Here is a 25,957-nt window from a genome sequence, read left to right on the forward strand (position 1 = left end):
GATTACTCAAAAATATTTAGTTGAAGAGACCAAAGACATATCTGTTTAAATGTACTGATTGGAATAAATTAGAAATATATTCGAATCAGATGTAACTCAGAACTAAGTTAGTGATATCTACATACCATGTGGACCAACTCGAACAAATGTGTTTGATGTGTCAGGCTCTCTCCTTTCACTGCATGAACCCTGGATGTTGTCCAGCAATTCTCTTTCTCCCTGTTCTTCCTGGTGATCCTCTCCCTCATCCATCTCCTCGTTGCTGTGCAGCTGTGCCACTACATCCTTTCCCTGGTCACCTGGGCTTTGCTCTCCATCACATTTCTGTTGATTCTCCCCCTCTTTTTTATCCTCATCTCCTCCGTAAATCTTACTCAGCTGGTTAGTCTCTGTGTCTCCTGCCTTTGCCTTTGGTAAGAAGAAGCTAGCGATGCTACCTTTCCTCTTCATATCTGTAAGATTTGAAGTTATTTTACAATGTTTTCCTCTCAAACATTTAATGGATATCAGTTTACACAAACCACGAGTCGACCAAACATTGAACTTACTCTGCATATATTTAGGATTTTTTTTTACTGTCTCAAAAAAAAAACAAAAAAAAACAGCCGATTGAGAGTGCAACACCGCATAAATTTTTCAAAAACGACTTGGAGTTAGAACAAAAAATTGCCTTATGTCTATTGACCTATTTTCGCCTGTCTTTACCGGACCTACTCTGAGAAATATTGCAGCCATGACTGGTTCTGAATACCGTGGTAAAGCTAGCCGCTTCGTTGGAAATAGCAGTAAAGCCAGACGGTACTCAACTTTGGCATCTGCACAAGAGACAACCGCTCTCTCCCTACCTTGCACTACCTACTACTGCAATAATTTTTCTAAACGGACATAGATATTTAATACTTTTTTTTTTACCTCTTTACTCTTACTGTCTTCAGTCCTCCTTTTCATTTCATTTCTCACTTCCCGCCACTCAGTCAGCTCAATCAGAATGTTTTGCTTCTTCTTCTTAAAATTTATTGGCAGTTGGCTAGAAAGTTAGGTGAGCATTACCGCCACCAACTGGTATGGAGTGTGGACTACATTGTGCTGCATTCAATGTTGTCGGAAAAAAATGTTCGTGTTCGTAATGTCCAGCGGGGGTGGCAAACAGGGTGGCAAGGCTCTCCGTTGGGGTGGCAACTGCCACCCCATGCCACCCCGGTAGATCCGCCTATGTTTGGGTTAGCTATATGGTGCATAAACTTAAAAATGTCATATCAGTGGTGGGAAGTAACGAAATACAAGTACTTCGTTACTGTACTTAACTACAATTTTTGTGTATCTGTACTTTACTTAAGTAGATTTAATAATGGGTACTTTCTACTTTTACCCCACTACATTTTGCAGTAAGTATCTGTACTTTCTACTTCACTACATTTCTACAAAACTGTCGCGTTACTTGGTACATCCAATTCTCGTTGCTCTTTTTTTTCCATTAAAATGTGAAGTTCAGGAACTTAAGGTGGCGCCGTAAAATCCAAGCAATAACGTGACTTAGTGTCTGTTGTCACCCATCGCCTCCACCTTTACTCGCACGCGGAGCTCCAGACATGCGCAGTGGTTTCCTCTGAGCGGGAGAAGATGTCTGTCTGATCGTCAGTCATATAATAGCGTTGCATAAATCATAAGATATGGCGACATGTAAAATCAGCAGCGCTTCGCTTTCACAGATGGTGGGGACTTAGTCCAACTTTTAGCGTCACTTGGAAGGAAATCTTAAAGAAAGGTAAGATCTGTGGACGTGATGCTAGCAAAGCTAACTGTACAGAGACACACATGTTGCATCTGCGATGAAAAAAAGTTGTCACTCATGCGCTGAATTATTGTGTGGAGGTGTTGAATGAGGTGTTGCAAATATGGAACCACTCTGTGACCAAAGTCTGCTTTGATATGACATTCAGGAACCATCCGATTCTTCTGGACAGATCTTTACTGATTAAATTTATTTCAGCTTTAAGTATTTAATATCTATGTGCTTTATGTGAATGTGGAGTCTTCAGATCAATTTGAGAAGCAATTTTGATAGGTAAAACTTAATGTTTTTGTGTCACGTAGTTTGGGGTGCTTGTCTTGACTTGGTCTTGGGTAGGTGATCTTGACTACAACTATGCTACGTGGCTCCTTGGTTCCATGTCCTCCCACACCCACCTTCTTTCCATCCCCTTTCTGTTGTATTTCTTTCAAAATAACAGCCAGTAGTCGCAAAAAAAAAAAAAAGTGAAGTTCATGCTATGTTAGGACAGGAGACAAGATGTTTCCATCCCTGAAATTATGATGCATAGAATCACATACCTAAGTCTAAACTATGTTACAGAGAGATAAAAACATGCTTTATCTGTGGCATTCTTCATTAAAATTGCATATTTCTGATGTATTCAATTTAAATACAATCAGTTCACTTAATGATATTGTATTAGGGATTAGGTAATGCATTCAGCAAGTACTTTTACTTTTAATACTTAAGTATTTTTAAATGCCAGTACTTTTTTACTTTTACTTAAGTAGAAATGTTAATGTGGTAGTTTTACTTTTACTTGAGTACATTTTTGTCTGTGTATTTGTACTTTTACTTAAGTACATTTTTTGAGTACTTTCTCCACCACTGCTTTATATATACAATCACAATCATCATTTTTAGGCAGTAAACTAAAATCTTTCAGTGCAATTATAAAGGGTGCTTAATTTTAGCTACTTAGGTGCGATATCTAGTAGGGATGTACAATATGTCGGTATTAACATTGATATTGGTATTTATTTTACAAATTGGAATTGGTCTGAAAAATTAAACTGAGCCGATATCAACAATCAATATTTGTTTCCATCTTTTTCTTTCTGGAGGAGGTTAGTTATGTGTGTTTGTTTGGTCATGTGACAGTGATAGCGATGCTGCAAAGGATTGTCGGGAAACTGAGTGCGAGTGATAATGTCAGATATTGGGGAGATGTTTGTTCAGGGTAATAATTAACATTGTGCCAAAGTAAAGTTCTATTTTTGTGTCATCCTACCGTCATCAAGCTCCTTGTTCCACAGTTTCGCTCTCATCACGTTCTTCTTGCTGCTCCAACACAAAGGTCAAATGTGTGGCGTGCATAACCAGTATGTTTTAGATTTTATTTCAGGGCATCAGGATAAAGGTGATAATTACAAATGCATGCTACACCATTAAGAACTATCTATTTCCCATGCAATCCATAATTATGCATTATTTTGTGTTAGGATGTAAACAATTGTGATAAATCAATCATTTAAATAATAAACTAATTTAGTAATCAATTAATCATCAGAATAATTGATTGATTGCTAAAAAAATCATTTGTTTCAAGTGTACTTTGTGTTGGTTTATCTTGCAATATATAATTCAAAATAAATATACAAATGAGAAGGTAGTTGTCACAAAGAAATAAAAGTTGAGGATGCGTAAATGTTTGAGGGATGCATTATTTTGTTGGGACTGAAGCGATTAATGTGATTAATTGTAATAAACTGATCACTGAAATAAACTAATTTAGCAATCAATTATGGCAATCAAAATAATAATTAATCGGTTACTAAAACAATCATTAGTTTCAGCTGTACTTCATCTTGCAATATGTAAATTAGAATATACGAGAAGGTGGTTGTGACATAAAGAAATAAAGGTTGAGGGTGCGAAAAAATTTCAGGGATCCACTTGACCCGCAGCACGTGGGCGCAGACTTTAAGCATCTCACCTCATCCACACCAGGATCCCGTTCCCGTTGCCCCGCTGCAGTTTGCTCAGCTCCGCTATTTAATCCTGCTGCATTGGTCTCCACTGTTTGTAGATAATATAGCTTTGTTTTGAGAAGATGAGCAAGAGGCTGAGGAATGTCCTGTTATCTGGCCGTGGGATCTTGGAGTAACAGCGAAGTGGAAAAGAGTCGCAGCAGATGTTTGGACTCCGAAACGATCTGAGGAGGGCAAGCAGCGGGTCAAACGGCATTCTGCAGGAAAAGTGTGTAGTGTTTATGGATTGAATTTCTCCAGTGGCTGGCTAAAGTTAGCTAGCGTGCATGTTCCTGTCTCAGAACACCTTCCTGAGTTATTCTCCCTGCTGCATAAATGAGTGCGTGTCATTCTGTTGGGAGCATTTGCAATGACTGTGCCATCCACACTGCAGCTAATCCATTTATCCATTATGCATCTGCACCTTCTGTCCCTTTTTTTTGTTCTTCTTCAAGACACTGTTACACAGATGGGCAGGCAAACAAGCATGCATGTTAAAACAGACAGCTACACAGATCTCACTTCCGCAGGAAGGAAATCAAGAAGCCTCCTCACATCTTAGTTTCCCCCCCCCCTTAACGCCATCACCGCTGCTCCTGGCTCCACGCTGCTTCTTTGTCACAATAAAAACAAGAAGAAGGGGGTTAGGTCCGAGTGAGGGAGAGCTGATGGAGCTCCAAGAGCCAGGAATGTTAATTGGCAAGATTGTTTTAATAAGGTCCTCATCCCTGCAGATGCGATGAGAAGGTTAGCTAGTGGGGCCACACAGACAGAAGGTCGCCTCGCAGTGAGATACCGTCAGAAAACAGCAAATGACACAATGTGAGCTGGGCTGTTTAAAAGCTCACAGGAACAAAAAATATATTTTGAAATAGACGCTCTGGGTTCTTTTTTGGCAGTTTTTTGGAGTTAGAGGGGTTTAAAGCTGCAGTATGTAACTTTTATAAAAAATCATATTTTTTAAAACTTTCACTATGTCATGACAGTATAACATGAGAGAAATAATCTGTGAAAAAAGAGCTCCTCTGCCTTCTTCCTGTGGTCCCACTGCAGAAATACATAAACAACCAATCAGAGCCAGGAGGAGGGTCTTAGCGCTGTCAATCACGGTCACACTGTACACACTGTTGCTGTTCCAATGATGGAGCAACAACCTCACGTTAAATGAAAACTGTTTATCTGCTGTTATCGATTGCCATGCTAGCTCGCCTTCACAGCAGGCTACACTGTGGGGAACTAGCTATAGCATAGCAGAAAGCAAGGCAGAGGGTGAACATGAGGGTATTGACAGCTGTACTGCTGTACTCTGTTCACTCTTCCTGTTATCTACTAAAACCTCTGCTCTCTTTCATTAAGCTGCAGCCCAAATGAAGCTCAGAGGCTCATAGAAAGCAGCTTGCTAGCTAGCTACTTAATAAGTTAGATTTGGGTCCACTTCCTTCAGGAACAGGATTCACTCCCAAGTGTGCTATTGACCTGACATGGTAGAAATAGCTATACTGTGTCTGTTAATGGTAAAAACAGTTGATATTTGACTTTTGGACTGGCTGCTTACTGGTTAGATGCGATCACACTGCTCCCTTGTATCTGTGTTAAGCTAGCCGATGGCTAGAGGCTGTCATTGAACCGAGGTTTACCGTTTCTCCCCGTCCTGGGAGATATTGGGACCACATTTAAAAAGGAAAGCTCCTTCTGGTTTGTGAGACTTTCTGTGTCTAAAAACTGCAACCGTTAAAACCTTTGTTGCCTAGTTTGGACATAATCGTAAACATCTTGCTTTTATAACAGATATTTGTGCCGCTGTAGGTGTACGCCTTCTCTTATGAAGGTGCTGCAAATAGGGGTAATTTATCTGCTTGTAAAATGTTTTACCTCTCTCTCACAGTTATATCTCCTTCATTATTGTTTTTATTGCTATGCTAAAGCACTGTTTAAGAATGGAAACAAAATGTAACTCCATTGGCACTTAAGCCCGTGATTAAATGTGGAATTTTTATTGAATTTGGCCTTTACCTAATCAGACTGTTCCTCACCCAGTACATGCAGTAAGCCCTTTCATGTGTATTCTCAATCTACATGCTAATCTTTTAAAAGCTCCCAAACCTACAGGGCTTGTCAGTATTTTTTAATCACTCAATATAAATGTGATAATTTCATGCAGATGTTGTTGCAGTCTTGATTTAGTTGGGTGTTCCTATCAGGATTTTATGAGATTTACCCCCCCGCCCCCCTTATTTGTTGCAACATTCTTAGAGAAAGTGAGTGTGTTGCTCCCTGCATGCTGAGTTTTGCCTCTTACATTTCAGCTGTTGCAGCTCGAGCACTCAACCCCTCTCTGCCTCACTCCAACTCCCACTCGGCCAGCAGCACTCTAATCAGACAATCACTGTTTATTGAACTACGAGGTGCCAAGCCAGTCAGTCACTCAGTTGCTCGCGTAAACTTACCTCCCCGCTGCCCTCAGTGCCTTTAGCTTTGTCCGCCATCTCGCTCTCTTCAGGCCTGACGAGAAGACTTATGACCATTTAAACAAACACAGCCACTCAATGGTCTCCCTGTCTGTTCGGCTGGGGGCAAAATTTTCTTTCAGTGGTGTGTGCATGTGTGTACGTGATGAAAAGCGTGTCTTAGTGTAGTGTGCAATTGTTCTTGGATACCAGCACTCCTGAAATCCTAGGAGGAAATGGTTATGGTCTATTCCTTGGAGCCGTTCTGGGGCACCACAAGTGCACATTTGCCTGAAGTTCACTCATCACGCTAAAATCCGGCCTGATTTGAAAGTTTCCACGATTACGTTTATTTTTATTTGTCTCTTAAATAGGATTCTCTCACCATTGTCATTTACTTTTATCTCAAAAGACTACATGAAACGAGCATGGCTATCACAGTTGAGCAGAAAATGATTTCCACATAAAAGAAAAATCCATTTTCTACAATGTAACTTTTTATTGTACATTGTAGACTTTAAAAATTGACAACAAAATGAGCTATATAGAGCTGAAACATTGTGATGAATCTATTAAAATAATCACCAACTAGTAATCGATTAATTATTAGCTGGAATATGCAGACAAAAAATCGGGAGTCTAAGCGCTGTCAATCAGCTCGTGTATGAGCTTTTTTGTTACTGCTACATCACAGCTTCTTCCCTCCAGCAGAGCCTGCAACAACATATTTTTGTAAAACTTACACATTGCAGCTTTAACGTGTTGTATAAAAAAGTTTCACTTTAGACAGCTTGCAACATCTCCATAGTTCCTACTGATTTCACATAAAAAAAAAAAAATTCACTGATATTTTAATTTACTAAGTAACAACATCCACACAGAAGAGCATGGGCTGGAGCAACCTGGAAGTGCTTAGCATAAGAACATCCAATTCTTTGAGTTCGTCCAAAATCGACAAATTCACATTTTAATTGAATTAAAATAGGAAATTCTAAAAACTGCAACCAATAAAACCTTTGTTGCTAGTTTGGACATGGTCATAAATATCTTACGCGTTACTGTGCAAATAAAAAACTCGATGCTTGTTGTTACTTTATCACAAACCAATACTGTGTTATCTCATACCATATATGGGGCTTATTTTCCTTTAAGAAATAAAAAAAATGACACAAAACTAGACAGGAATCCATGGCCATTCACTTAATCTGTTCTATTCTTACATTTTTAATTCACAGATGCCGGTTCCTACAGGCATTAACTTGGCCATCCTGCATCCGCTCAGTGACATAATGCGCCGAAGTGAACAATGACCTCATAGCATCTGGAGCACGCAGGTGTAGACTCCTAAAGGCCGTCGGGGCCGATGTCGTCCGTTCTCGCTGACATATTTACAGGTCTCCACAAAATATCTGAAGGTCAAAGAGCCAACTTAGACTTTCAAGTACTTCAAACAAGTGCATCTCTACACATGTAACCTATGAAATGTCATTGGTGCACAGAAAGCATCTGCCTTAGAGAGCAATTATCTGTGCAGAATCTGGATATATTATCAAAAACTATAAAGTGAATCATAAAAGAGCAAAACATTCACAAGTGGAACATGTTTGAGGATTTTATTGGTATGTCAGCTTTTATTTCAGCTCTCCTGTCAGTTTTATTTCTGCGTTTGTGCATGTAAAGTTTATGTGTATAATCCTCTATTCAAGACTCTGTTACTGTTGTAGAGTGTCTGCAAGGTGGCCAACGGCTCAGAGTGAAGGACTGAGAGCCAGAGAGAGAGGGAGTAGAGTTTACTTTGAGCAGTTTCATCTGTCTGGTGAAGAGGTCAGAGGAAGAAGAGATATAAGATGGAAGAGGGGAAGAAGAGTTTTTTTTTTCTTTTTTTCAAAGTACTGTTAGTCTTACAATATTTTCACACCCTGAGGGAAAACTCCGCATATATGCGGTGCAAACAGACACGCTCTCTGCGCACACGCCGGTGGCAAATCATCCACCTGCAACGATCTTTCAGCAGGCCATGGGGGGCTAACACACCAATGCCATGAGGCCGTCTTTCATGCACATCTATGTGAGCTGAGAAACGGGTAGGCTAACGAGGTCATATGTCCAAGGGGGAGGTGAGAAATTTCAAGACAAAGTGAGAGATGTGACGCGGTTAGATGGAGAGGTGTGAGCTGGAAGCTGAGGAAGATCAGGACGGAGGAAAACCTGCAAATAGAAATGCTTTTTTTTTTTTTCATGGCTTAACCCCTTAACTAGCTGCATTCCAAATGTGCGCAAAACTTTGGCAGTACTCCACTAATGTTGAAAAGGCACAATTTTGCAATTGTGGTGTTTCCATTCAGTAAGAAACACAACTGAATTCACATGTAAATATGTTTGTGTATGCAATAAGTCCTTAACAATCACACCACACCAGTCAACCTCCAAATACTTCCTGTTGCCTTCTTCTTCCTGGTTTGCACCACTGGCAATGTCTGGTTGTTGATCATGTGACTCGTGATGTGAGTCACATGTGCCTAATAATATTGGATGGTGTTTACCTGACCTCCTCAAACTGTTACAGCTTGAAAATCATTCAAAGTTGGACTTGAGATATTTCCAGGAAACTTGGAGGATAAAATGTTAAAATGATAGGATAAAAAAAATAAGATAAAGGATTAAATGATTGGACAAAGACATTTTATTTATTTATTTTCCCTCGTCTTCTTGTTGTTCTTCTCTCTAGTTCATTTTCTGTGGTATCATAACTCACTTTTCTCTCCGTTTTACGGTTATCCTTGTCTGTCCTTATTCAGGGAACAAAGCCAAAAGAGAGACCCATGCCGTGCTCCATGTCTCTACTGAGTTGACTTCCTCTGCTTTCTGATAAACCTTTAATTCCCCTGGTGCGTGTTTTTGTATCCATCCACAGATTTGCAGGGAGCTTGTTTTACTTGGTTTAATTTCCTCAGAATAAAGCTCATCTGATCTTCCCACCGGACTTGCGTGTGGCATTAGGTCTTCATTTTCATTAATGTTGGAGGGGCAACACAGGAATCTCATTTTAATTTGACATTTAAACATCTGCTTTCAATTTCCTGTGGAAAAGTCTGGCTGTGTGTCTGTGGACAGAGGATAGCTGAAAACCAGTGAGTTCCCAGAACTAAGAGCGGCCATCTCGGCTGACCTTTAGGAGACAGTTTGAATTGAATCAAAACCAAGACTATAGCACACTTGGCAACTTTCTTGACACAGGACACTATATTCATTCTGAAGCCAGCTACTGATCTGATTAATGATAGGTTGGAAACATTAGCTAAGTAGCCAGCACTGACTAATAAGAAGGAAACTACTCACCACCTGTGTTTCCATTTAAAAGAAAATGCAATTAAAATCACACATGGATAAGTTTATTAAAAAATATCCTCAAACCATTCTCTGTTGTCTCTTTCGACATTAATGGCGAAAGAAACAACAGAGAATGGTTTGAGTTGTTGATCATGTGACTCGTGTGATACAAAAAACATGCACCATGTATTTTTGTAGACAATTAAGAAAAAATGTGCATCCTCCCAACAGAAAATGATGTAGTAGGTATGCCGGACCAATTGGTGGTGCTGCAGTACTGCCAGAGAACATCACCAAAACAAAACAACAACAAGCAAACCTCACTGTTTGTGAGAGTGAGATACATGTGGGATAGAGTAAGTGATGGAGCTTTGATGTCATTGTTTAAAAATAGACGCAGCTCACATGGCCACACAGAAACATGTCAACGGAGTTCTGAAATGGCTCCAACCGGGCTTCAAAAATGTTTCTTTCTGGTCTCCCAAGACAATGGATTAATGTGGGTCACACAGCCTAAGCGGATTCACCTGAAGTCATCTCCGTGTGTACATGGCCAAAGTTATGGGCGACATGTTGTTGGATATGGCTTTTGGCTGTTGAAGTCACTTCACTCCTGAATGAACAAAGTGAGCAAGAGTTCTCACTAAGCACTTAAATAAATGAGCTAAACCAAACAAAAACAAAAAAACACTGGGTGCAGTTATTGTTTTTTTGCATTTGACTATGACATTAGTCTTTGAAAATTATTGACAAAGGTTCTTGTGCTATTTCATAAATGCTACTACATATGCACATTTCTCATGTGGCCTTTTTGGAAAAAGCGTTGCCCACATGCTCTAGCTTGATCAGGGATATTGTTGAAGCAGTGGAGAGCTGCATTATTTAATACAACACTGAAGGAAGACTGAAGTACTACAATTCAGTTGCAAACATACCAAGACATGGCCTTTTCACCTAAACTGACATAAATAGAGTGGAGGGAATAAACCAAACAAGCAGCCAAGAGGCACATGGTCACTCTGGAGAATCTGTTGACGAGGCAAATTTTACTTGTGCGCTTTACTTGCTCAGATTCGCTCCTTTTGGATATTGCCCTAAAAGCACCATCTTCATAGCAGAACATGTTGATAATAACATGTCGTGGTCAACCGTGTCAAATGCTGTGCTGTGTTCCAACAGAACCAACACTGTGGTTCTTCCACAGTCTGTATTTATGCGGATGTCCTTGAACACTTTGACGAGGGCAGTCTCAGTACTGCGGTGAGCACGGAAACTGGACTGAAAGACGTCAAAGCGGTTGGTCATTGTTGAGAAACTATTTAGCTGTTGAAACATGTTTCTTTTTTTCTGTCATTTTGCTGATGAACAGAAGTTTTGCTCAGGCTTTCAAAAGAAGCCTGGGCAAAACAATCTAGTTTTGTGTTGATAAAATCCCCATAAAATGTGCTGAGGGTTAGTACAGGTACTGTACCAGAATGTGAGCAAGCTCAAGGTGAACAAACTAGTAGAGCATGGCTGATTAAAGCCTAAGTAGACCCCAGCAGATGTTAAAAATGTGTTTTGAGAAATACATTTGTCTTGTGCAGAGGCAGCAGTCTCACAGGATGCCTTGTCGGTCATAAGAGACAAGAAGTGTTTTGTTCTGACCAATGAAAAGAGAAAATGGGGTGCAGAAGGGATCCCTTTACCTTGACGAAGCAAACTGATATCTGTCCAGGTCCGGATATCCGCCCTGCTCCATCCCATCATCAGCATATTTGAGCAAATCCAAGATGGACAAAGAGCCGTCTTCATGCTGAGACCTGTGGCCTATTTCCACATATTAGACTACAAAATGAAAATCTCTATGTGCACACACATTCACACACACACACACACTGAGTCTAGCTTTCCTGTTAATAGCCCGGGAAATATTATCTGCTGGGGGACAGCTGCAAACTCACAAAAGAGACAGAATAGTGGAGTTGGCTCATTATCCTTAACACAGATACAGACCACACCACACATTCTAAGGACAGCATAGAGTGCGACAGCATTTCCCCCCCTTCTGCCCCTTCTAGAATCCAAGAAGGGGAACATTAACATTGTGTAGGTCTTTATGGTACAGGAAGTATCAGCATTGGATTGATCCAAGAGGACCAGAGGCAAGCCATTCCATCACAGGTCAGCCTCTGACGAGTAGAGGAGTTCAGAGCATCCGGATCCAGACCTGTTTGTCTGTCTGGGAGACCGTCTAGCTGCCTCCATCCCAGAGGAATTTGTTTTCCACTTTGCAGATGTTCAGGGCTGTCTGCTGCGCTGTACTCAGCTGTGTTTATAACAAAGAGGTGTTGGTTTGGAGGAGGAGAGAGGTGGGGGGAGTGTGCGCCTACGGAGAGGGGTTGGAGGGCACCGTGCTGTTGGTGTAAACACTAAAAGATGCCAACATCCCCCTATTCCTCAGGCTCTTGACATGTAATTTCTTTCTTTCCTTGTTTCACCTTTACAAGTTACAATTTTTTTTCTTATCCCAAAGGACCCTTGCATGTGAAAGAACGACCATAAGCCTGGTCGGGGTGATGGAGACCCCACTGAGTGGAGACGGAGTGCAATTATTGTTACACCTACCCAAATCACTCCAAAATGCATTCATTACACTCCACACTGGAGCCTGGTCTTTATTTTGAATTTTTAAGTGGATCTCAATCATGGGATGATCTGAGTCAGAGCTGGCAGCCCGCATCTTCAAGCGTTTGGCTCGTTTAGCTCCTCAAGGCTGTGGATTCGTTCAGTAATCCTCTTCAGACCAGATTGGCTTTGCTGACACAAATATGGAGTGTTTCTTCACATGGAGTTGATGCTTTAATGGATCGGATGTTTAGTGTTTACATTTGCGTTCCCGAATGACTCGATCCTTTGGTAACCACAGGGTACGAACACAGCACACAGCTGGGGCGCTGAGTAAGGGCCTGAAATCTAGGACATCCATCGGGCAACTGCAGTTAATGTGGTTTGTGAATAGATGTGTGGATGTACAGCGTGCCTCCCCCACAGCTGATGAGTCATACCATTCTAGTAGAATATCACTGGTGAAATATGGTGGTGTTCTTCTAAATCAACACCGGTTTGGTTGTGATTGCGTCGTTGTGATTATGCAATAAAGGGCTGTTCTTGTTTTTTAAAACAAAAACCTTGTTGAGATGAAAAGTCAGCATTACCAAGTAGAGTCAGACTTACTAAAATGTAAAGATTTAAAGAATTTGGTGGCTCAGTAGGCAAAGGGTCTGTCAATGGGCCTCACTTTCACATTGGACTGAAATGACTTTTGAGCAATTGAAAGCAACAGATCAGATTACGTGGTTTTTTTTGTAAAAGATTAAGAAACTTTAAAACATACATAACTGATATGTTTTAGGTCATAAAAACACTATGAAGTGCATGGGCATACAGACAGGCAGAACATACAGGTGGATGGGTTTTTTGTTTTTGCCCAGATATTTTAGCATATATGAATGAATGAATATGTTTTATTAATCCGAGAGGAAAATTCACAATCCTTTTTCTCATTAGAGATTAATTGTATCTAATGTGCATTTTTTTGATTAACCAGCTAATATTGATTTTAGCCAACTTAGATTTCTCTTTATGAATCGAAAGTGCGAGAACAGCATTAGAAATAGATTTTTCTCTTAGCCGTGCTGTATTGAGCAGTTATTAATTCTATCTATTCGGAGAAGAAATGCTGTAGTACAAAGTGGGTGAGCAGTTGCTGTAAATGTGATCTTAAATTTTATGGACAAAATAATTGGTGCTATGTTAATAAACTGAATTGAAATGAACTTCTACACCCAAGAGTCACGTTAATGTTGCCACCAGGTAACACTTAACTATAGTGTGTTAAAATATGTCAGCATGTTGACGCATGTTCCCGCCTGGTCACTGTTAGTCCTAAACAAGTTGACACACTGGCCACTTCTGGCTAGCGGCTCTTTTTTTTTTTTTTTTTTTTGCCACATTTCCAGTTGTTGTTCAAAAGATCTACAGCTCAAGTTTAATGTTTTGCTGATAAACTGCAATGAATTTCTCCTGAAGTCTTAAATATTGTAAGTTTACACTATAATGTAAAAGCCTTTGGGGTTGCTGAGGGACTGACATGAGTACAGCAATGTGTAGATGTAAACTTATTCCTTTGTGCACACTTTCTGTATTTGTAAGCCTTACATTTATCTTTAACTCTAAAGAGACTGGTGGCTGCACCAAGTCTTCATACAAGTAGAATGTGACTCAGATTGTGTGATATAAATGAGGCAGGTAAACTGATGACTTGTGGTCATGTTTGCAATTTTTCACTGAAGCTCTCAAAAGAACACCAGAGTCACTCAGTTCATCATGTCAGAGCCACGCCATGTGGGACTGGTATGAATAAAATAGATCTGAGATTAAGATGGCGCCCCCCTTTAGGTTCGTAATGAAAATCCAAAGTTAAATCACCGCTTTCTTTTATCCCTTCCAGTTGGTATAATCTATGCGAGTAAAGCTGCCGTTGTGTCTCTACCAAGACGAGAATGGAGGAGGATGAATATGATGTAGATATTTCATGTTAGGTGATTGCAGGAGAGAGAAACATACAAGGCCAGAAGAAGATGAAAAAGTGATGATTGAAAACTGAAGTTTTCAGCATATGCTGAATGTATGAATGTGTTTATGATTATTCTATTTGCAAGTCTATATGAGCCAAAACGAAGGTCAGGTCCATGAGAAATGCTGATGAGTAGTTATTGCGTACCTGAATGACAGGAAGGTTACATTTCTTTTAAGGTAGTCCACATTGCATGGAACACATCAGCAGATATGTTTCAAAATGTATGTTAAAAAAATCTATGTACTGCACTGTATACAGCATACTAAAAAGGATTAACAGTCAATTTTTCCCTCTTTTATGCTGTTTAAACAGAAATAATTGTAACGGTTGTTGTTTTTTTTCACAGTATTTCACTAAAATGATCTTTTCTGTTTCTTGTAGTTCTACGAGACGACTTCAGGCAAAACCCTGCAGATGTGATTGTAGCAGCTGGAGAGCCGGCCGTCCTGGAGTGCCAGCCTCCACGCGGTCACCCTGAACCCACCATATCATGGAAAAAAGACGGAGTCAATATTGATGACAGAGATGAGAGGATCACTGTAAGTACTTCACAATACCGTTTGTATTGTTGCAAATTTTGCACTGCTTATTTTATCATTGTGAGACTCATCGCCAATTTACAGTTCTTGTAAAGTTCTGACCTGCTGATACTGATTTCTTTTTCAACTCTGATCTCTATTTACAAACATTACAAAAAAGAGTTAAAAACATTTTACCTTGCCTTGATGGTCTTAATAGTAAGAATGACAAGAAGGCAACTTTGTATATCTATATAAGGAAATGTCTAGCCACATAAAAATTATTCAAAATTGGCTCTTATTTCCAGGGTCACAACTTCCATACTTAAGAGTGCTGTTAGCGCAAATTAGCAACACTCAATTTGATTTAGCTTGTATTTACCCAAAATTCTGGTAAAGACCAGCATCTTGTTCTTTGCTTTGCTTTGTACAGAGGGCCTGGACCCTCAACTATTGAGAAACAATTGCTTCCTGGAGGTGCGGATTCTGTTGAAGTTTTCAATTGTTCCCAAATTTACAATACGTATGTATTCATGCTAACGTTTGGCTGTCAGATATGTAATGCACCACTTCCACTCTATGAAGGTTTCTGGATATTTCCTGCTCTTTAAAGAAAGTCTTGCTCTCGCTCTCTTTTAGGGTGTGTTTTCACCAGCCTTGTTTAGTCTGCTTTAATCAAACTCTAGTTTGTTTCCATAGAAAGTCTGGTTTGTTTGGGAATGAACTCTGGTCCACCTTATAATCTAGGTCTTGGTTCGGTTCAAGTGAACTCTGTGTGGTTCAAAATGCACATGTGAATGCCAAGAGAACTAGTGACTGCTCCAAAACCAGGAAGTGGACTGTAGCACAGGGGATTCTGGGCCAATACAAATCAAATCAAAATCAAATCAAATTTTATTTGTATAGCACATTTCAGCAGCAAGGCATTTCAAAGTGCTTTATATAATTAAAATAAAGGCAACTTTGTATATCTACAGTATATATATATATATATATATATATATATATATATATATATATATATATATATATATATATATATATATATAGCTAGTAGGTTGTATATCTACAACTTACTAGCAGGAGAAATCTTAAGACCAGTCAAAAAATTGCAAGAATTTGCATTTTGCACTATTGGATCTTAAGAAGGTTCTAAGTAGAGCTTCACAATGTTAAAAGAAGAAATCAGCGTAAGAGACAAAAACTTTTGAGCGGGCAATTAATTGAAAACTGCATTTACACTCAAACATGATTTTTTCAGCTGATCAAAAGTTTAAGACCATAGCTCAAAAAACCCGAAAACCCCCCAAAACAGAAATCAAAGTGTCAAAAAAAAAGGACTCTGTAATGAGTAGCTCCACCATTCTTGTTGATGACTTCAAACAATCGTTTAGGCATGCTTGATGCCAGTGTTTCCAGGAGGCTAGTGGGAACGTTGCTCCAAGTGTTGAAGATGGCTTCATGAAAGGCATCCACTGTCTGGAACTGATGTCCATTTTTGTAAACTTCCCTTGCCATCCATCCCCAAATGTTTTCAATTGGCTTTAGATCCGGGGAACATTCAGGATGGTCCCAAAGAGTGATGTTATTCTCTTGGAAGAACTCCTTTGTCAAGTGGGCATTGTGAACTGCACCATTGTCCTGTTGAAAAAACCAATCATTACCACACAGATGAGGACCCTCAGTCATGAGGGATGCCCGCTGCAACATCTCTACATAGCCAGCTGCTGTTTGACGCCCCTGCACAACCTGAAGCTCCATTGTTCCATTGAAGGAAAACGCACCCCAAATCATGATGGTGCCCCCACCACTGTGCCGTGTAGAAAACATCTCAGGTGGGATCTCCTTGTCATGCCAGTAACGTTGGAAGCCATCAGGACCATGAAGGTTAATTTTTTTCTCATCAGAGAAGACAACTTTTTTCCACCTTTTAGTGTCCCATGTTTGGTGCACCCTTGCAAAGTCCAAACGGGCAATTTTGTGGCGTTGAAGAAGATGTGGCCTTTGAAGACATTTTTTGTTTCTGAAGCCCTTCTCTCGCAGATGCCGTCTGATGGTTATTGGGCTGCAGTCAGCACCAGTAATGGCCTTAATTTGGGTAGAGGATCGTCCTGTGTCTTGACGGACAGCCAATCGGATCCTGCAGCTCAGAGCTGGTGAAATTTTTTTGGGTCTACCACTTGACTTTTTTGTTCCATGCAAAATGACTGTCTTACTGCGTCCAACCTCAGCAGCGATGGCACGTTGTGAGAGGCCTTGCTTATGCAGCTCAACAATCCTACCACGTTCAAAGTCAGTGAGCTTTTTTGCTTTTGCCATCAGGAGGTCTTGACAGTGTAAAGACTTGACAGAAAATGACATGGAATCCAGATTTTTGCACAGCTTTTGGCTTTTAAAGACTATGGTCTTAAACTTTTGATCAGCTGAAAAAAATCATGTTTGAGTGTAAATGCAGTTTTTAGAAAATTCCCTGCTCAAAAGTTCTTGTCTCTTGCACTGATTTTTTTCCTTTAACATTGTGAAGCTCTACTTAGAACCTTCTTAAGATCCAATAGTGCAAAATCTTGCAGTGCAAATTCTTGCAATTTTTTGACTGGTCTTAAGATTTTGATCAGGAGTCTAGATTGTCTTTTAACAAGTCAAAAGAGAAATTCTACAACCGCCAAAATCTAACTCCTTTCTATTTTTGTTTACATTTTGTGAAGAAAGCTCAGGTCAGTGTCTTCTAAAGAGCTTATGTGTTGTTTCCTTCATTTGTTTATGGTCACTATAAGATGTGAAAACACCCTTAAAGTCACAATTAGTCACAATTACTCCACCAGACTGTTCTGGTCACTGACCAATTTCTTGTTGCATCTTTGTTTTTAATGACCCTGTGATGCAGGTAAAGAAAATCCTCAGCTGAAATGTTTGATTATTTTTGGATTTGTTAATGTAGGTCACAGTTAGTTCTGTTTCATTAGTCAGGATTAGGATCTATTGATGAGATGGAGGAGGAGTCAAAGGAGAGAAAGTTTTACTCAGCAGCTCTTCGGCTGTAGAATCCATGCAGCTATCTGCAAACAGCGTTAATTAAAAGACCAGCAAAGCCATTGATAAAAGCAACCTTTTATCAATCAGCTCCATGTGTGTTCTTACAAAAGATCTGAGCAGAATTTCTGTATTTATTCATTTATAGAGGATGTTTTTTTTAAATCTTATTTTCCGAGAATTCAACCAAACACAAATTTATGCTCCAGATCGATGAATGATTGCTGTTTCACGAGCTGTCTTTACCAAAGAACTGTAAACAGTTTCCCAAATGAGAACAGTTAGGTTGAAAAAGGCTCCTAAACCAGGCAGCTATTGTTTAGTTTCACTAAGAGCCACCGTGAAAGATTAGCAGACCATGCTTTGCTTCTAAAGAGCAAAACTGAAAGAAATGAGCAAGTAATCTAGTTAAAGGGAAGTATATATCATGCTTGATCTGTCACTGCAGACGCAGCGGAAATACACATGAAAGCATTTTGTTGGATGGCTTTATTCATCTCTTGTGTTTTAGGGAGATGAAAAGAATCCATGCTGTATATTTAATCTGATAGAATATAAAAAAAGAGCATCGTGGATCTGGTTGGCCATTCTCTCAGCATTGGCCATTGCCTGATACCAAGTTCAAAACAGCAACTTTTACATTTCCAAAAAAATTCTTCTTTGTTTTTTATGCTTTGTTCAACTGTTATTATTCCACTTAAACCCAACATGCTTTTCCTCCGTTTGATTATTTTTTTTACGTCACACTTGACATACTTTGAATGAAGATTGTGAATACTGCTGCCATCGCTGCGTGCTGGCCAAATGACACTGAATTGTGCTCTTGTAGCCTGCGGCGGGTTGGAGGCTCTGAGCAGCTGCTGTTTCTCACCATAAACTTACCATCATTTGATGGTAAGTTTATGGGAGCACAGTCACCAGGCTCTTCAATCGGCCTTCTAGATGTCGTGTTTGACCGTCTGAAAATGTGTAATCAGCTGTGCTGATGGATGGCTGCCTGGATGCTGTCCTCTGGAGGGCCATGTCAGCAGAACTGGGAGAATCATGGGACATCGTCTAGAGTTTGTTTATGTTACTGTAAATTTGGTGACGAGAGGAGAGGAGGGGAAAGGTCGGAATCTCCGATATTCAGTTCAGTTCACTCTTTCTCCTTTGCAACATGCTGAAACGTGCAGTCTCCTTGGTGATTGTACTGAGGTCCTAAACCACCTGCAGACAGAATTTTCTTTTTGCACATGGATGGTATGTCATATAGGGATGTTCTGGTCTGGCCATCAACACACATCCAAACTAGTATTGGTATTTCGCTTCGCTAAGGTAATGGTGTGCAAAGGCAGTTAAACACTTAACTCACTTTCGAGATGCTGCGATCTCTCCTGTCCATTTTCCCTGAGTGGGACAGATATTTTGTCCCAACTAGAGTTTCTGCAGGTCAGTTTCAATTTGCTACTCTAAAATGGGTTTACCCAGTTAAATCTGGGGCTTGTAAGTTTTATAAGAAATATGTTTTTTCAATATTTAAAATTACCATTATGTCTTGACTGTACAGTATAAGACAGATAATCTGTGGAAAAATTGAAGCTCCTTTGCTTTCTCCCTGTGGTCCTGCTGTCATCTGAACAAATACACTGTTCCATAGGAAACAACCAATCAGAGCCAGGAGGAGGATCTTAGCCCTGTCAATCTCCCTTGTGTACATGCTGCTCAGATCCTTCCCTTTGCTTTGCAAATATTATTTATCTCATTATGTGACATGATAATGCTAACAAAATATGTAAAAATATTATTTAATAAAAGTCACATACCCCAGCTTAATGTGTGAATTTTGATGTTCTGTCAGTCTAAGTGTGCATTTGTTCATGTTTTAAAAAGTTCTATTTCTCCTGCTAACCATGTGTTCACTTGGAGCACCTTGTTGAAATGCTAAGTTAATGCTAGCATGTTTACCGTCTGTTTTAATATGACTTGTTGATAATTTGGTTCAAACATAAATCACTTAATTATGTTCACACTAAACTTCATTGGGTCATCATACAGCTGTCAGCACATACAAAGCAGGTAGCATAGCACACACAGTGCATGTATGGTGTGCTACCTGAACAGAGATTTGAAAGGATTCCCACAGAGAAATGAGAAGTAATGTTGTTTAGCCACATATTGCTTCTGCTAGTCACGGCTGCAGAACTAGTCTATCAGGAACAAGGCAGAGGGAAAAAAAAGAAACAAAGAAAAAAAAAATCCAAGCACTTAAACCTCGTCAAATGTCCGCTTTGCTTTAGAGCTTGTCAGGAGCATAGTAAATGGCAGAAAAGCAGCACATTGTCCCCTTCCTTTTGTCTTATTGTTGTGGCTAATAACAAGCTTGGAAAATGAACTGCTGTGTGGATTTGAACAAACACGATTCTGAATGTGGGAGGTTTTACATTATCAGCAATGCCAAATGACATGAGACAAAAGGCAACAGGATAGAGCTGTCTCCCTGTAATGCAAGGATAATAGTCAGATTGTTGGGACTTTCGACAGGCTTGTGCGCTGAGAGAAGAGAATGTGCACAGGCGAAAAAGAAGAGATTCACCGGATTCATCATCTTTAGCCCAGTCTCAGGGTTTCTGCTGCTCTGGCTCTCCACGTGTGCCAGGGGAGATGGGGAAACTACAGATATGCAGTGGCAAGAATCAGCATAGAATGGACTGGCCTTAAGGTGATCCTAATGCCAAAAGCCCTGTGGAAACCACAGTGCACCCCCTTTCTGAGCTCTTTGAGCCGTCCTGACCCTGGTCCTTTGTGATTGTCACAGTATTTTAGCTGTTAAGCCTTTCCTCAAACAAACAGTAACATAATGATACTTCAAACCCTTCCAGCTCCACAAGGTGCCCTAAATAAGCCAGTCTTCCACTGCCTGTCTCCTGCTTTATTATTAATTTTAAACAGAGGGTGAAGGGCAGAAGAATGCCGCCGGACCATAAGATTTGTCCTTAATCTGTCTTAAGTTTCCTGATTCTAACCTCATGGACATGTAGACTAGCAGAGATGTCAGAAAAATGTTGGCCATTCAAGATTTAAACCAAAATACAGCCAATAGTATGTTTGGCTGTGTAGGTGTTGTGTTTAGGCTGATGTGCAGTCTTTTTTTGGGGGAGGGTGTTGCCAAAAGGTTCACCTTTGGTTCCATCTGTACAAAGGACCTTGTTCCACATGCTTGCTGTGCCCCCTTCCTGACCCTATTTGCAGTCTACCAGCAAACAGGAAAAACTGCATAACAGGTGTTTTTTTTAAATGCCAGCATCTGTGGCAAGTTAGGAAACAGTGTGTCATTGGCTTAATCATGGTGACCTCATGGGTATATTAAGTGCTGTGTTGTAGATTCACCATGAGGTCATAAAATGTAGGCAGTTCTAACATAACATTCCTCACTAGAAAGCCAGGAGTCTTCAAATCCTGAACACCAAGGCTGTTGTCCTGCCACTTTTACACCCTGAATCAAATTGCTGAATCATCTCCTCAATAAACAGTGAAGTTCTCCAGAGTCCCGCTCATAATCTCAGTATTTGACTCAGGTGTGTTAAAAGCAAGCACAAATAAAAGTTGCAGGAATTCAGGCCTCGGGGTCTGGATTTGAAAACTCCCTCTCTAACCCCTTCCATCATAGATCCGGTAATTTTGGAGCTGTGTCCCCACGCCAAGGCTTTTGTACCTTTAGGTTTTCTGCCAGGAGTTCCCTAAATTTAACTCTATTCATCTTTGCTTCAACTATTGAAGAAAACTAGTTATGCGACATGATACTGCATCCAAGATGTTGATTTCTGTCTCTTTTGAGCAGACCACCTTACTCAGTAAGGTTGCTGTGTTCCTCACATGGTTTGTGTCCGAATGTCCCATTGTTAAAGGACAGCCAAAAGAACCTCATGGACACATGATGTGATGTGATGCACATCAACTGAGACATCACAGAATGTGTGGGATCATCATGGCAACGGAGTTTTAACAAGGTAGTAATGGGCAGATGAGACTTTTGTGATATAGTGTGTCAAGTTCTCTGTCAGTGCTTTTCTAATGGGAATATTGATTACATGCTTGCAGGGGGTAAAGCCGCTCCTGAAGGCTGATGTGTGCATTTAAAACCTTAAGCTCTGAGAGATCACTGGCACACCATGCTATTGTCTGCATCTGTACCGACTGCCACGGTTGTCAGCTCACAGGGCTGCGATGGGCCTGTGCCGGGGCCCCGTGATGCCTTACTGACTGCCTGAGAACAAAGCATCTCCTCTGGCCTGTAATCAAAGCCCTGGGAAATAACAGACATGATATTCACCTGGACAAACACACATTTACCAGCGGGTGTGTGTGTTTCTGTGCCGTTCACTTGATGCCAAGAAGAATGCTTTCAAAAGTTTTCCCAGTTCAATGATGGTCTAAGTTGTTTGAGATGACTGGAGGAGCACTTGCAGTCCCAGCAGTGCCTCAGGTAACACCTGAGGCACTGCTGGGGGATCGTCCAAAGATTTGTCTTTTAAATGGCTTACCCTGAGGAATAGGCCAACTGACTGAGAACAATAGGAAAAAGCTAAAGAAATTCCTGTTTTTGCTTGTACAAGGACAAATATAAAAGTGCTGTAATCATTTCCTGAATATATTTCTGATGGTAAGTTATTGTGTATATTGTCTCGTCATACCTTTTGAACTTTTCCACATTTTGTCACATGAAGTTTGTGGCTGAACAGGAGGTAAAAAAGATTCATGGTTTTCAAATTGTTTTACAAAAAAAACCTTGAAAATTGTGTTCATTTGCAAACAGAATTAGAGGGCACCCCTAGCTAAAACATAACCTGTGCTAACTCTAATGGACTAAACAAAAACATCAGTTCTGCTATTGCAAAAGCACAATAGCAACATGGTATTTAGCTGAAGCTAATGCTAAAACACTAATTTCAATTAGCGCTCAAGTGAAATTATATCTGCCTTTGAAAGATTACTGCCCTCCAATTTAAACTTGACATTATAGACTGCATGTTCAATAAGGCCCTTAGATATTGGATTTGTGTTTATACAATGTTCTACATTGTCCATTTTTCATGTTTCTTGTTAGAAATAAAGTTACTAGGGAAAAAAACAAGAGTGAAACAGAACTGCTGAGTCTTCACCTACTTCAAAATAAGAGCGTGGCTTTAATCATCTACTACTTGAAGAAGTTGATAAGCAATATGGAGGACCAAAACTGACATAAGAAATAAAAGCATAAATATATATTTATGTTTTTATAAGAAATAAAAGCTATTCAAAAGAAATAAAAGCATAAATAAATATTTATGCTTTTATTATTATGTCAGTTTTGGTCCTCCATAAACCAAAAACTTCAACACAGAAAAGAAAATTAGTGCTGTAGAGTTTACCTGGAAAAATGAATTTAGATGAAACAAAGTGTACCAAATGTTTTCAAAGTTAGCAAAAGCGCAAAGCAAAAAAAAGAAAAAATTACCTCCGCTACTAGTTGATGTCTTTTATCATATGTCACTACCAGCTTTTCACATGTAAAGACTCAGTTGTTGTCCAGTCTTCTTTCCAAGTCAGCTTGACATCAGTCAGATTGGATGGATTTTTTGTTTCCTTGTGTCAAGACGGCCTTAGTATGTCAATGGCAAACAGTGTAACTTTCTTCTTCTCCACATTTAGGTTCTAATTACCTTTTTGTATCCACTCAGATACGTGGAGGCAAGCTGATGATCACGAATGCCCGCAAGAGTGACGCTGGGAAGTATGTATGCGTCGGCACAAATATGGTCGGAGAGCGTGAAAGTGAAATAGCTGAACTGACAGTTCTGGGTAATTAAGCTTCTATTTTTTTTATTTCTCTCTTCTTTGCAGCATGCCAACCCATTGTCTGGTTAATTCTCTTCTTTTTGTTTGTCTGCTGTAAAAACAAAGTCCAGATGTTTAGTCTCTGACTTGCAGAGTACAAAATGATGTCGCTGACCTTTAGCCCACAGTGTGACATGACTCACAGTCTCTCTGTAAACCGGGTTCCTGGGCTGCTTATTGCAGCTTCTTGTCTGTGAGCAGCTGGACTAGATTTTACATGAGTCACCTTTGACCCAGATACTCATCTGGGTCCCGAACGAAGCAGAGGTTCCTAATTACATCACTAACTGGCTTATAATATATCACAAGCTGTCATTAGAGCACCTATAAGAAGAATTTAGGTATTTTTATCTTAAATTTACAAGAACTTACCATCAAGTTCTGTAATAGCTGTAAACTGTTGGGATGCGTGGATAAGACAAAGTGTGAGCATTAGTTTAGGTCAGGCGTCCATATGACAGATATTTGATCTTGGGCTCAGGTTTATGGAGTATTCTGTGATTACAAACAACACACATCCAGGTGTTTACTTTTTCTTCCTTGGTTTTATCTATTTGCAATACATTCAGTGCAATACACTGTGTTTTATTCTGCTTTTGAACATGACTTTTTTACATGAAAAAGATTCTCAACCTTGTCATTTGTGTGGACAGAATGCTTTTTTTATTAATTTGAAGAATTTTGTTGATAAAACATGCCAAAAAGCAATTAGTGAAGACTGTTTTGTTTTATTAAATTCCTGTTAATAGTAGTTGTAATAATGTGAATGTGAGTGCAAAAATAATTTTTATTTTTCTAATTAATTTGCTGCTAATCTTGGCCATTTTCCCTGAAAATAAACATGTTGTTTCAGACTAAGGGAATTTCTAATTATTTTATTATGTGCATTTTGTTGAAAGACTTTTATGCAAATTACAATATACATTTTAAGATGGTAGAATAAAGAGGCAACTAAAAACGGGGAAAGCATATTACAAAGGTGCGAGTGAACACAGTTCAAAAGTAGTTACTTATAAAATGATTGTCTGACTGGAAAATAATGAAATTTGGTTTTGTTTTTGCAGTTAAATAATCAACTTTAGTGGTATAAGTGCACAGAAGGATAATAATACTCACAGTGATAGCCAGCTAGCTTAATGATTAGATAGCTAGATAGATGTCTGTTTCATTGATTTCCTGTTTTCTTTCTGCAGAGCGTCCTAGCTTTGTGCGTCGCCCAAGCAGCATGGTGGTCTTAGTGGACCAAAGTGTGGAGTTTAAGTGCGAGGCTCGTGGTGACCCAGTTCCCACTGTACGCTGGAGGAAAGACGATGGCGACCTCCCTAAAGGACGGTATGACTCATCCAAGCAAAGACTCCTTTTTGATCCCTTTGTCTGTGCCTTGGGTTATTTCTGATATATTTGCAAAAATTTTATTTGTTGGCGCCTTTACATATCCAGATACGAGATCCGTGAGGACCACACCCTGAAGATCCGCCGCGTGATCTCTGCTGACGTAGGCTCCTACACGTGTGTGGCAGAGAACATGGTGGGCAAGGCGGAGGCCTCAGCCACGCTCACCGTCCACGGTAGGCACACCACAGTTCAATAACCCCTATAAGTCTAAAGTTTTACCCTGTTTGGCTTTGCTACATGTGCTATTAATAGCCCCTTGGACAGCCGCTCTAAATTCATTTCCATTTTGAGTTTTAGTGCGGCTTGATTGAAAAGTAATTTAGCCCAGCTACAAAGCAATAATAGCCACCAGCATGGCTACTATATGATCATCACTTTAAAGTCTCTTCTCTCTCAATTAGCTGATTGATTTCTAATAAAAAAAGAATGCTGAAATCTATAACGATTGTAGAGCTATTGCACATGGGAGCTCAGCACCAATCGATTTCATTTGCCTTATACAAGTGGTATCTCTCTAGAGGCACTTTGTCCCTCATGTTTTCAGAGTTACAGTACCGATTGTGAACCAATGGAATATATGCGTGTGTCTCCTGTGGCCCTCTCAATTGGACCTCTTATTAACACGGTCGGACTATAAAGCAGCTGGTCACAGAGTGTGAACATTCAGAAAGAAACTATTCAGAGAAAATAGGGGGTGGGTGGGATCACCCCCCAAAAGTCTCCTGAGACTCAGGGGAACACAGGGGCCATTTAACGGCAAAACTAATGGGAATGTTTGGAGTCTGGTGAGACAAGAGGGGAGGGAAGAAGGGAGGAAGCTTTGAGCGCAAAGAATGAGGATTGGATGGGGGAGATATGGTGAGGGCGAATGCCGGCGTTTGAGGGTTGGCTCGCAATTGATGCAGAACGGGTTGGGAATTGGGGCTGGGGGCTATAGTTGGGGGGGGGGGGGGGGGGATGAAGAGAAATTTCTGCAG

General features: G+C 40.0%; 1 protein-coding gene across 1 annotated transcript in view; it reads left to right on the plus strand.

Annotated features, from left to right (window-relative positions):
* robo1 (roundabout, axon guidance receptor, homolog 1 (Drosophila)) overlaps window positions 1–25,957 on the plus strand; it is a 218,371-nt gene that overhangs the window by 126,132 nt on the left and 66,282 nt on the right. Inside the window, exons 3-6 of the mRNA XM_088012089.1 lie at window positions 14,563–14,720; window positions 23,429–23,549; window positions 24,779–24,917; window positions 25,026–25,153. Of these exons, the coding sequence (XP_087868215.1) occupies window positions 14,563–14,720; window positions 23,429–23,549; window positions 24,779–24,917; window positions 25,026–25,153 (546 nt within the window). The remainder of the gene's footprint in view (window positions 1–14,562; window positions 14,721–23,428; window positions 23,550–24,778; window positions 24,918–25,025; window positions 25,154–25,957) is intronic.

Source organism: Poecilia mexicana, unplaced genomic scaffold, assembly GCF_051168715.1.
Source record: "Poecilia mexicana isolate PSO_F unplaced genomic scaffold, ASM5116871v1 scaffold_13, whole genome shotgun sequence".
NCBI classification, from domain to species: Eukaryota; Metazoa; Chordata; class Actinopteri; order Cyprinodontiformes; family Poeciliidae; genus Poecilia; species Poecilia mexicana.